Source organism: Salvia miltiorrhiza, chromosome 5 (assembly GCF_028751815.1).
Source record: "Salvia miltiorrhiza cultivar Shanhuang (shh) chromosome 5, IMPLAD_Smil_shh, whole genome shotgun sequence".
NCBI classification, from domain to species: Eukaryota; Viridiplantae; Streptophyta; class Magnoliopsida; order Lamiales; family Lamiaceae; genus Salvia; species Salvia miltiorrhiza.
Window position 1 is genome coordinate 53,434,015 of NC_080391.1, and position 12,543 is coordinate 53,446,557.

General features: G+C 38.6%; 1 protein-coding gene across 1 annotated transcript; it reads left to right on the top strand.

The window, feature by feature from the left end:
• Positions 1–11,465: 11,465 nt before the first annotated feature.
• On the top strand, positions 11,466–12,056 carry LOC131026119 (uncharacterized). The gene has a single exon (XM_057955888.1). The coding sequence runs from the start codon at positions 11,466–11,468 to the stop codon at positions 12,054–12,056; it is 591 nt and encodes a 196-aa protein (XP_057811871.1).
• Positions 12,057–12,543: the final 487 nt, after the last annotated feature.

Genomic DNA, 12,543 nt, shown 5'->3' on the forward strand with positions numbered 1-12,543 from the left:
ACTAATAATTTGGCTGTATTTTCCTGATTAATACATTATCCCCAAAGATTTGTTTTATTATATCACAAGATGATTCGTGGGGAATTTTTATATGCTGTGGAAATATTCCTTTCTTAGGTAATGTGTGTGCTAGCTCAACATTAACGGTCCGATCGGTTACTGAAATTTTAGTAACGTGAGATTACTCCAGATTAAATTAATCCAAAATTATTCAATTTAAATTTTATCATATAAGGTCAAGATCGACTTATTAGTCGTGACTAATTTTATGTGATATTGTTCCAAGACTAAATTATGGACCGATTCATCTAACCGAACATATGTCATATAACTTGTCATAAGATTAAATCTTATCTAATCTATTCAATCGAACACCACTTAAGAATATATTATAGGGTTAAGGTGCAGATAGGCCCCTCAAGTGAAGGCCCTTAGAGCATTTCAGTCCTCTTACTAACTGTGTGTGCAGATTGGCCCTCGAACTCAAAAAAATGGTGCAGATCGCCCCCTCTGACTTAACACCGTTATGGGCCGTTAGTCAGAGGGGGCGATCTGCACCGTTTTTTTGGAGTTCAGGGGCTAATCTGCACATTTCCCTTTTTGGAGTTCGGGGGCTAATCTGCACACCGTTCATTAAAAAAATCACATCTCATCTTCTCCGACCAACTTTTCCGGCGTCAATCGCCATCAGATGAGGAAAATCACGAAATCAAGTTCCCAAGCCCCAAATCGGGAATTCCAAATCGGCGTCATTGCTCCCGAAAATCACATAATCGAAATGGAAACTCGAATTCTCCCTCGAACGTCACCGCCCCCCAATTGCAGAATCACCCCCAACGAATCGAACTTCGCCTCGCCGTAGGCGGTGATCGTGACCCCAATCGAGATCGAGATCATGTTGGCCATGGTCTCTGATTTGAAGGCGTCCTTCTTCAATAGCACGCCGATAGTGTAGATGGCGACGAGCATCGTCAGCCTTTATCACCGGATTTCGCCGGATTTGAGAGAAAGAGGCGACTCCTTATCGAGAAAAGCTAGGCGACTCCTCATCAAGAAAAGCCAGGCGGCGGGTTCACCGGATATTGCGGCGGCGATTTCCGACGGAATGGGAGAATTATGGCTCATCCTTGACGCTAAGCATGTGCAGTCGAGCGAGCTCCGAGGTTTAGGGCCCAAGAGAGAAAGAAAGGGGCGGTGCCCTCCGCCGGCCTCGCCGGAGCTTGAATCAGCGACAACAACGATCAAATTTTAAGCGAGAGAGATGAATTAATTAAAAAGTTAAAAGATGCCGATTAGCCCCTGAACTCCGAAAAAACGGTGCAGATCGCCCCCTTGACTAACGGCCCATAACGGTGTTAAGTCAGAGGGGCCGATCTGCACCGTTTTTTTGAGTTCGGGGGCCAATTTGCACACACAGCTAGTAAGGGGACTGAAACGCTCTAAGGGCCTCCACTTAAGGGGCCTATCTGCACCTTAACCCTATATTATATGTATATAATGAAAGGATTTATTGAGAATGCTAAATGTTGTGAGAAATGAAAATGTGTATGAGCACATGTGAATAAATTAATACTAATTTCTAAGAATAATTTGCATGTCGATACTTAAAACAATCTGTAATAATATTAATCAAAATATATTAATTGTTAAATAAAGAAAAACATAATGTGGGGTTAGTAGTCTAAATTAAAAAAATAATAGACACTTAAACAAATTTAGACAACATAAAATTGTTCTGCCTACATTGTTTTTCTCAAACTCAAACCCAAATTATTTATTTGTACTCCATCAATCAATCAATTTTAGCACAATCAACCGAGATATATCAATCAATCATCCATCTAATTGCCGTATTAGCAAGTTAATAGAAGGGCCAAAAACAAGTCCGAGTTTGGTGGCCAGCTTACATCAATCTTCAACATGCATATAAATAAATATTTAATTTTCACACCCCACCAAAAAAATATCAATTTACATATATAAACAAAAAGATGCATACACACTACTATTATTGTTTAGTCCAAAATGTGAATGATACAAAAGCAGCAATAACTTTAACGTGCTCCACAGCATTAATTACTAGCTAATTTAAATGTTGCATGCATATGTAGAAGCAAACACGAAAAGAAATGGGACTTTTAGTATTTCGGAGTGTTAGTGGGGAAGAAATTTGAGAGCCAGATTATTGGAAAATTTTCTTTCCAGCCCCACAAATTAGAATAGACACACAAAGAAAAATTAATTGACTTACGATAATCATTCAAAGAATAGTACTATTAATCAAAGAATATTACAAGAAACCTCGATGATACAAAATGTCTAGAAGGGGATGGAAACGTTCCAGAAATCACTTAATTTGTATATAATGCGTGTGTTTATTTAGACACAGTCCAACGACTTTAAATTTTTTTTATTTATTTACGTAATCTATCCCCCCAAAAAAAAGGTTCAAACATATATAGAAACGATCATGTGCCTACTTTTTATTGATATCGGAGGCGAGGCAAACACAACTAAATCGTCTCATTTTATTTTTCGATAACACGTTATCAACTTAAATTAGGATGTTGTCTCAAATTTTCGTATTTAATAACAAATTATTCAAATTAAGGAATTTGTTGCGATAGGTAGGGATATGAGGAGATCACTGATAAACACTCATTGTTTTCATTTGTTATATTTGTTGGGAACTTAATGAAATATCATAATCCTAATTTTGATGATACCAAAATCAATAGATATCTCTTATAATAGACTAGAACTATTCGAACTCAAGTGTTATACTCCCTCCGTCCGCCAAAAGTGTACCACTTTGGCTAGGCACGGGATTTAATAAAATTGGTAATGATTTTGATGTAGTGGAGAAAGGGTCCCACCACTTTATGAGATGTGTGGTTGAAATTGAATTTGGAGTGGTTTTTTTGTAAATAAAGAGTGTTTGTAAGGATAAAATATTAAAGTAGATGGTGGGACCATTTCCAAAAAAGGAAAGTGGTATACTCTTTGCGGACGCCAAATATAGTAAAAATGATACACTTTTGGCGGACGGAGGGAGTAATTCTTTTTCTAGTTTAGTTGTTGTTCTAAAGACTGAAGTTGCCGACTGATGTGACGCTTAAGGCAAAGTCAAATACTGATATTTGACTAACCAGTCCAAGAATCAGTTACGACTGATTATTTAATGCGAGCCACGTGGATTCAGCGAACTGATACTAAAGTTAAATATCAGTTAAACATTCTTCCTCGGACTGAATCTCTAAAGTTTAAAGGAAGCCACGCACTCCAAAAGTACAACCGCATTAAATGCAGAGATCTCAGGATCGTCCTTTCTCTGCAGGGGCCACTCCTTTTGGTGACTACCTTTTTCAGAGATATCCTATCTCATGCTCTTCAATGTAATCGTTCTCACCAAATAAAGGAACCTCGAAGATTGTAGCCTAAACCCAAGTTCAAATTACTCTCTAACGGAAGAATTCTTGAAGACCATTTCGACCAACGGATTTATTCAAGACGTCTCCTATAAATAGAGCTCGATGATCACTTCAATCTTCACCGATTCAACTACATAAGCTGAAACGTTGCCGAATTCATCACTCAGCATTCAAAGCCATTTCAAAGTTTGCGAAGAAGAGAATCACAAAGCCAAAAATCAGTCACTGCTGATTACATACATTCTCTTAGAACTTAGGCAAATATTGTATATCCAAAGCCTAGGTATAACTGATTACAGAGAACTTGTTCTTTGTAATTTTGGCAAGTTTTCGAACCTCTTTTCAATCAACCGAATCGAGAGTTTGAGTAGTAAGGAGCTCAGACCAGTGCTCTATCTCCGAAGAGATCTCAGTGCCCAGCGTGCGCTAAGAGTGAGAAATCCAACCAGGTGTGTTGGTACTGAAGATAGGATCTTCAGTTGTCCAGATTTGATGTGCACCCGTAAGCACACGCCCAAGTTTGTTGTGCACCCGTAAGCACATGCCTAGTGAAGTTGCCGGTCTGATCAACTAACCATGGATGTAGGAAGTGTTATCCGAACTATGTAAAAATCTTTGTGTTATTTACAGCTTTCAGTATTTACCTTCTTACTGAACAGTGGAGATTCGGAAGAATTACTGAACAGTGGAGATTTCGGCCAAAATTCAATTCAACCGACAGACCAACCGCTTCCCACAGAGCATGCAGCCACCTTTCAGTTTCCCCAGAAAGATCACATTAAAACCGTTAAGGCACAATCATTAGGAAGTCAGAGGGTGAAAGGGTCTTCTTTTTCCAAGACAAAGTTGGGGACCCTAGGTGCGGCAAATTCGAGGAACGAGGGGGCCAACTCTGGAAGTCGAAACGAAACGTCCTTATGTTATCCTAACGAGTCTGCAGTTTCGAGCCCACAGGTAGTGGAGAACACTCCTGATAGCCCAATTGAAAGTATCGGGCCCAATTTTATTTCATCGGAGGTGGGCGGTCCAAACTACTTTCGATTAGGTCTTACTTCTAATGCCCCCAATAAAAATGGTGAAAATAGAGCTGATGGGCCAATTAATTCAGGGAAAAATAGGCCTTTTTTTACTCAAAGTAAGCCCACCTCTTCGAAGAGAAACGAGCAAGAGTTTTCAGAGGAACAAGTAGCCGATCAAATAAGGAGGAAGCGTGGTGTTAAACCGATTCAAAAGAAAAAAGTGGGGGGTGAATTTCCAATCAAAATGGCTCTCAATCGCTTCATCCAGCAACGTGGGAAGAAAATTTAGTCGAAAATGCAAGAGCGCAGAATAGGGAGTGGAAAAGGAACGTCGGTTTCTCCACCGCAAAGTGAGGCACTCAAAGAAGTTTTACCGGAAGAACCCCGCTTAGATCCAGCTATGGAGGAGGTGAGTTTGAACACTGATGTTCATTTTTTATCTGAGGGAAGAAAAATCTGGGATTTTGGGAAGGAAATCGGACTGTCTTGTGAACAGGAACACTCTGAAATTGTTAAGCAGTTAGATGGAGATAGAGAAAACGCTGGGGACAAGGAGAACAGAAATTTGGTTTCCTTATGAAGATGATTTCCTATAATATTAGAGGGCTGGGGAGTAAGATAAAAAAGAGAGAAGTTAGGGATCTTATCCAGAAAAAAGGAATCGAATGTTGTTTTATCCAAGAAACAAAATTGGGCAGGGTTAGTGATCTTAAATTGATTTGGGGATCAGATAATTTTGGATTTGCCTATCGTCAAGCTGAGGGAAGATCGGGTGGTATTCTTACCATGTGGAATGAGGCGAGTTTCTCCAGCTCCAGCCAATGGGACATTGATGGAGCTTTGATCATTAATGGCAGATGGAAGACAAACAACCTTGATTGTTGCCTGATTAACATCTATGCTCCTCAAAACAACAGAGATAAAGAGGAACTGTGGGATAAAATCAACCTACTGGTGGAGCAGAACATAGATTCATGTGTTTGTGTGGGAGGTGATTTCAATTCAATTCGCAACAACACAGAAAGGGTGGGAAGGGGAGTTCAGTTCCAATCAAGAGAGGTGCAAGCTTTTGATAACTTTGTTAGAAGTAGCAACCTGGTGGAGATTCGACTGCAAGGCAGACAGTTCACGTGGTATCAACCACAAGGCCAATGTAAAACAAAACTTGATAGATTCTTGGTGAATGATAAATGGTTTCTTTCATGGCCACAAACAAAGGCGAGGGGGCTCCAAAGGTCAGTTTCGGATCATTGCCCGATTCTCTTGGAAACAAAGGTGGTGGATTGGGGCCCGACACCCTTTCGTTTCTTCAATACTTGGGCGAATCACCCTGAATTTGAGCAGGTGGTTAAAGATTCCTGGGGAAGGGATGGTATTTCTGGGTGGGGTTGTTTTATTTTCAAGGAAAAATTGAAGAGACTTAAGGAAGATCTCAAGAAGTGGAATAAATCATCCTTTGGTCAGGTGGGCGAAAATATCTCAAAATTGAGGGATGAAATTCAGAAATGGGACACGATTGATGACATTTTGGGTTTGGAGGAGGATGAGATTCTCATGAGGAAAGAAGCAGAAACGAACCTGCACGTCCAACTGATCAATAAAGATAGCTTTCTCGCACAAAAAGCAAGAAATCGGTGGCTGAAGGAGGGTGATATCAACAGCAGTTTTTTTCACAAGGCAATAAGAGGAAGAAGACTAAAGAATGAGATTTCGGGTCTCAACGTGGAAGACTCTTGGGTGGAAGAACCAAGCGAGGTGAAAAGAATAGTTAGAACACATTTCCTTAATCAGTTTCGAAGTTGCAGCAGATTGGGCCTCAAAATCCCAGAAAATTTTGTGCAAAAGAAAATTACAAACGAACAGAAAGAGTGGCTGGAACTCCCTTTCACGGAAGAAGAGGTTAAAGAGGTTGTTTGGAACTGCGACAGTGGGAAGAGTCCCGGACCCGACGGTTTTAATTTTCTTTTTATGAAAAGGTGCTGGGAAATCATCAAGGAAGACCTGCTCAAAGTCTTAAAGGAGTTTCACGCTAATGGAAAGCTTGCAAGAGGTTGTAACACTGCCTTTGTGGTCTTAATACCGAAGAAAACTGCAGCGTCGGAGCTAAAAGACTACAGGCCCATTTCACTTATTAACAGCCTTTACAAGGTGTTGGCTAAAGTTCTTGCCCTTAGAATGAAAAAGGTAATGAATCTCATTATTTCAGAAAGACAGAGCGCTTTTGTTGAAGGCAGATGCATTCTTGATGGAGTTGTCACTTTAAACGAAATTGTTGCGAAGGCCAAGAGGAAGAAGAAAGGTACTATACTTTTCAAAGCTGATTTTGCTAAAGCTTATGACACGGTGGATTGGCATTTCCTCGACAAAATGCTTGAAAAGATGAATTTCGGAGAAAAATGGAGAAATTGGATTGTCGGATGTCTCAATTCAGCAACAACCAATATTTTGGTTAATGGAAGTCCCTCGGGCGAGTTCAAGTTGGAAAGAGGCCTCAGACAAGGGGATCCCCTTTCTCCGCTTTTGTTTCTTATCGTGGCAGAAGGGCTGAACCTCTTAGTGGAACGAGCAGTCGACAAAGGACTTTTGGAGCCAATCAAAATTGGGAAGGAAGGGATTGAGGTGTCCCACTTACAATATGCGGATGACACTATGTTTGTTTCCTATGGGAAGAAGGAAAACGTGTGGGCAATCAAATGCATACTCAGATTGTTTGAACTTCTATCAGGATTGAAAGTTAACTTCGATAAAAGTTGTTTGGTGGGAGTTGGTCTAGAGGACTCCAAGTGCGAAGAGTTGGCTGCACTGCTCGGCTGCCGAGTGGATGAGCTCCCTGTTAAATATTTGGGAGTCAAGATAGGAGCAAGCTTGAGCAGAACACGAGATTGGCAAGAGTTGGGAAACAAGATCACAAAGAAGATTATTGGGTGGAACCACATGAAAATTTCCTTTGCAGGAAGGGTAACTTTACTTCGCTCGGTCCTTCTCTCTTTACCAATTTATCAACTGTCCTTTGCCAAGGCCCCTAAGGGGGTGCTGTCTGAAATTCGTTCCATTTGCTGCAAGTTTCTTTGGGGGGGAGGGACTGAGGTTAGGAAAATCCACTGGGTTAAGTGGGAGGAGTTGTGTAGAGATTTGAGCTCAGGAGGATTGGGAATAAAAAATCTTGAATGGTTTAACAATGCTCTCATTGCTAAATGGATTTGGCGGTTTCTTAATGAAAAAGACCTTCTGTGGGCTAGGGTGATCAGGGCAAGACAGGGGGAGATCGATTGGGATGGCGAGGGGTTTAGAGTTGCAGGGGATAGGGGTACGAGAACGGGATGGTGGAAAAAGGTGTTGAGTTTAAGTAGGGGGGAGAGTGGGCTGTGGTTGAGGGAGAATCTCGTGGTGAATGTCGGGGAGGGTGAATCGCTACTGTTTTGGCACCATTGTTGGGCAGTAGAGAAAAGATTGGTGGATAAGTTTCCAAGACTCTTTCATCTTAGTACCAAACAGGAAGGGTTCATCAAAGACTTGGGAGATTGGGTGGATAATGAATGGCTGTGGAAGCTCACCTGGAATCGAGAGCTGTCAGGAAGAGAGTTAGATCAGCTCAATAACCTTTTTTCTTCTATAAAAAATGTTCGTGTGGTTGCAGGCAAAAGAGATGGATGGAGCTGGAAAGCCGCAGATAATGGGATCTTCACCGTTAAATCGGCCTACAAAGTGATGAGCTCAGAAGCTAGATCAGATCAGATCAGCAAAGAAAAGAATGAGTGGCAGCAGATTTGGAAAACTCCAGCTCCCTTCAATGCTATCACGACCGCTTGGAAGGTCTTAAAAGGGAGGCTAGCAACATGTGACAATCTCCAAAAAAGACAAGTGGCGATACCAATTACGGAGGCGATTTGTACACTTTGTAAGTCGACAGCTGAATCTATCGACCACTTATTTTTTGAATGTGCCAAAACTAAGGAAATTTGGAAGGCGATTTTGTCATGGATTGGACAGCAGGCAGCGCTTCACCATAAAGCTAAGGAACACCTTGTAGCTTTTTCCAACCTTGGAAATAAGAAGGATAAAACCTTCCTGTTGGGAGTGTGGATCTGTTGTATTTGGTGTGTGTGGAAAACAAGGAACGAGTGTAAATTTAGCCAAAGAATGTGGTGTAGAGAGAAAATGATTACCGAGATCAAATCCAGATTGTGGGGGTGGAGAATGGCATTCAAGCTGCCGACTTCGGTTAGTGAGTTTCGAAGTTGGATTGCCGTGGCCAGACTTTATGCTTAGGATGCTTCGCTTTTGATCTGCTTCTGAGGTTGTGAGCTTTCTGCTCTTTTGTTGTTTTGCTTTCTCTTTGGTTTTGAGTTCTCTACTCTTTTGTTGTTCTTTTCTTTATTTGGTTTCCCTTTGTTTCGTACGGTACCTCTGGTACCTTGATTTTATAATAAAAAATTTTCTTTGCCTGATCAAAAAAAAAAAAGTATTTACCTTCTTACTTGTGTTCAAACTTTCTTAAACTGAAAATTGATTAACTGCAAAGAGAAACTTAACTGCTGACAACGTGATTAATCTCACAGGCTATTTCGAAACAAAAGTTTTTCGCTGCGTGTGTTATTAGTCTAACTGATCTATCTCTGGATAGTCAGTAAGATTTATAACATCTCTCTGTTTAACAAACTCGACTGAAGCTTTACGTGTATCAGTTAAAGTCTCTGACTTAACTGATAACTTTTTACTGAAGAGTATTCAGTATCAATCGTCAATCTTGTTTTGATAAAACTCTTTTAACTAAAAGGTACCTTGTTTTGATAAAACTCTTTTAACTAAAAGGTTGAGTCAGTTTGTGTTTCAAGTTTTATCTTCAAAAATAGCATATAGGTGTATTCCCCCCATACACCTATTCGAGACCCTCCGGACCTACCAATATTATGTATATTGTGTTCGAATTGTGCATTTATGTGATTTTTTTATTAGAATTCTTTATAAAGCATTGGCCGATGTCACGTTTAAGTATAATTTTGACCAATTAATACAGATTTTAGTGTTTTAGAACAGATAGTACACGTCAAAGGGTCGAGAATGAAGAGAAACGAATCGAAGAATCAAGAAAACGGGTGAGAAATAAGTTGAAGCCGAAGAAAAGAAGAAAAATCGCCAAGTTTTTAAAGCTTTGAAGAAGAAGAATAGTGATGGTCGTATGGGCTTCCAACTTTGAATCTCAGTGTTTTTTACTCAGGGTGTGTTTACTTTGGTAGTAAAATTTTCATTTGAAAATGATGGATAAGAAAATGTGAGATAATATTATTTTTTTCTCCTTTTTTTTATCATGTTTTTACTTTGTTAGAAATAGATGGATAAACAAATTGAAATGTTGGAAAATATTTTCACACCCTCCCAATAGGATAATATTATCCAACATTTGTGAGAAAATGAGTGAAAAGGGGTTGCCCGAATAAATTTTCCAGTCTGACCGGAGAAAATTATCCATCATAAGAAACATGTGAAAATGATGGAAAATATACTTTTTTAACATTTTCTATCAAAGTAAACACACCCTCAATTTGTATTGGATTTTTTCCCATGTCACTATATATAAGGCCTCTTGTAACCTTTTTCACTTTACACTTTATTATCTAAGTCTTTGATTTTTTTTTTTTTTTACTTTCTTAATTTTTCAAGTTTTTAGAGCTTGGACTATCTGCAGAATTGAAAATTGAAGTTCAAGTTGTTCATTTTGAATTTGCTTGAGAATTTTATTTATTTATTGTTTTCTTCAATTTTGTTTGTCTTTATTTAATTATGTGTAACAAGTTTATTTTTTTTTATTCTAGGATTTGTATGTATTGGTTGAATTTATATATGTTTTTGATTTATTGATACCATATTGCATTCTAGTGTATGATTTATGAAACTTAGTGCTTATTTCTTGTGAGATACTTAATCAATATTTTATATGTCTAGTTGTTCAGTTTAACTGTTTAAGACCTAGCAGTGATAATTGTCCATCCGATTTTAAATGCATGATATGATTTTAATTTGAGTTATAGCAGAGATATAGCTATTCTTTTTGAATTTTTGAGAGTTAATATATTTTCTCGAGTTTTAATGGTGATGGAGAATTTATTAATCTAATATATCATAAACTGCTCGAGAGAGAGATGATGTGATTATTATTGTGATATTTCATCTAGGCTGATTAAATTAGTAATTAGATTAATAGCATGAATTTAGTTAAGTCATTACATTCCCTTGAAGATGCACTCTCCCGTGCAACCGGTTGCACTGCAACTGATTTCTGAATGACACTACTTCAACATACAAATGACACTTAAAGATCTTCAAATGTCATTTGTATGTTGAAGTAGTGTCATTCGAAAATGTTCAAGTGTCATTTTCCGAATGAAGTAGTGTCATTCTGAAAACTAATATTTATGTCCCTTGAATTAGTATTTCATCTCTGATTTTTGCTGAGTTTGTTATTTTATTTGATTTTGTTTCTTTGTATTTTTTATTAATTTTCTAGCTATAGAAAATTCCACCGAGTCTAGTATAGATAATAGTAAAATATCTATGTCATACTCCCTCCGTTCCAATAAACTTGTCCCATTTCTTTTGGGCACGGAGATTAAGGAGTATTGAATTAGTGTTGTAAAGTAAGATGTCCCACATGTTTAACAAAAAATTAATAAGTAAATCTTAATTATTCTTATGTTTAACTCAAATAAGGTTGACTGACTTTTCTTTAAATTAAAAGAACTAAGGGCGGCAGACCTTCAAATTTAGTAGGCTGGCAGAATTCAAGGCTATTATACTTCAAATTAGAGAATAAATCTGAAATGAAAAAAGAAGAGGGAAAAGTAGAGTAAAATTCTGAAATTTTTCATTAAATTCACAGCTTTCAAAATTCCCACCAAAATTCACTGCCAAGTTCTATAAAATCTGCCATTCACTACACAAGGCTATTACACTTCAAAAACTGTGAAACTGTGGCAGCCTACTTTTTGCCACAATAAACCATTCAAAAACAGAAAAAATGGGGCGAAAAGATCTAACAACAGGCGAGAGAAACTCGATAAAGCAGTTTGTGCTTGAAGACAGCCATGGTGGGAAGCCAAAACGGGGCAGAATTCAGGCTGCTGCCGTCAAGTTCGGCGTTTGCCGTCAGAAGGTGACGCGACTATGGACTGCTGCAAAAAAACAACAAAATCAAGGTCAGCATATGCATTCAATCAGTGGCAAAATCAACAAACGAAGACGCAAGAGAGTTGAAATAGATCTTCAATTAATTTCAACATTGGAGCTAAGCAAAAGATCAACCATTCGGAGGCTAGCAAGTGGAATAAATTGCAGCAAGAGCACAGTTAGGCGATGGATTAGCAAGGGTTTGATCAGGGCTCATACTAATGCGATAAAACCCGACTTAACAGCCCCTCACAAGTTGCTACGTCTAAAGTTTTCTCTTGAAGCAATCGAGTATGATAGAATACTCAAGGTGCTTCAATTCAAGAGTATGCACAACACGGTGCATATCGATGAGAAATTATTTTACATAACCAAAGCAAATCACCGGTTTTATTTGACACCCGGAGAGGGCGAATATATGCAATATGTCGCCCAACAATAGCCGACGAGCACCGGCCACCAACAGAGGGGGAAAGTGGTGGCGGCGCCAGTCGAATGGGGCTGACGATTTTAGGGTTTTCTGGAGGATGGAAACGAGGCGGCTAATAGAGAGAGAGAAAGAGAGCCGAGTGTAGTAGGGTATAGTAGGAAAGGGATTTAATTAACAAAGTTAATTAAAATTGTGTTTAATTAATTTTTAATGAGACCCCTAATTTTTACTAAAAAGGGAAATAGGACAAGATTATTGGGACAAATCAAAAAGAAAAGTGGGACAAGTTTATTGGGAGAGAGGGAGTATTACTTTGTATTTTCATTGTTTCAATCCCTTTGACTATGATACCCAATTTATTACTTTCGATCATAATTCACAAACACTAGTGAAATAGAAAACCAAGAGAATAAAAATATAATCTTCCAAAGTGTGAATGCATTTTTCCAAATGCTAAAAAACATAACACAATAAATTTATTAGAAATTGCATATATCCT

Bases quoted from the DNA above. Each gene is read 5' to 3' on its own strand.
- LOC131026119 (XM_057955888.1), top strand. From the start codon at position 11,466: ATGGGGCGAAAAGATCTAACAACAGGCGAGAGAAACTCGATAAAGCAG.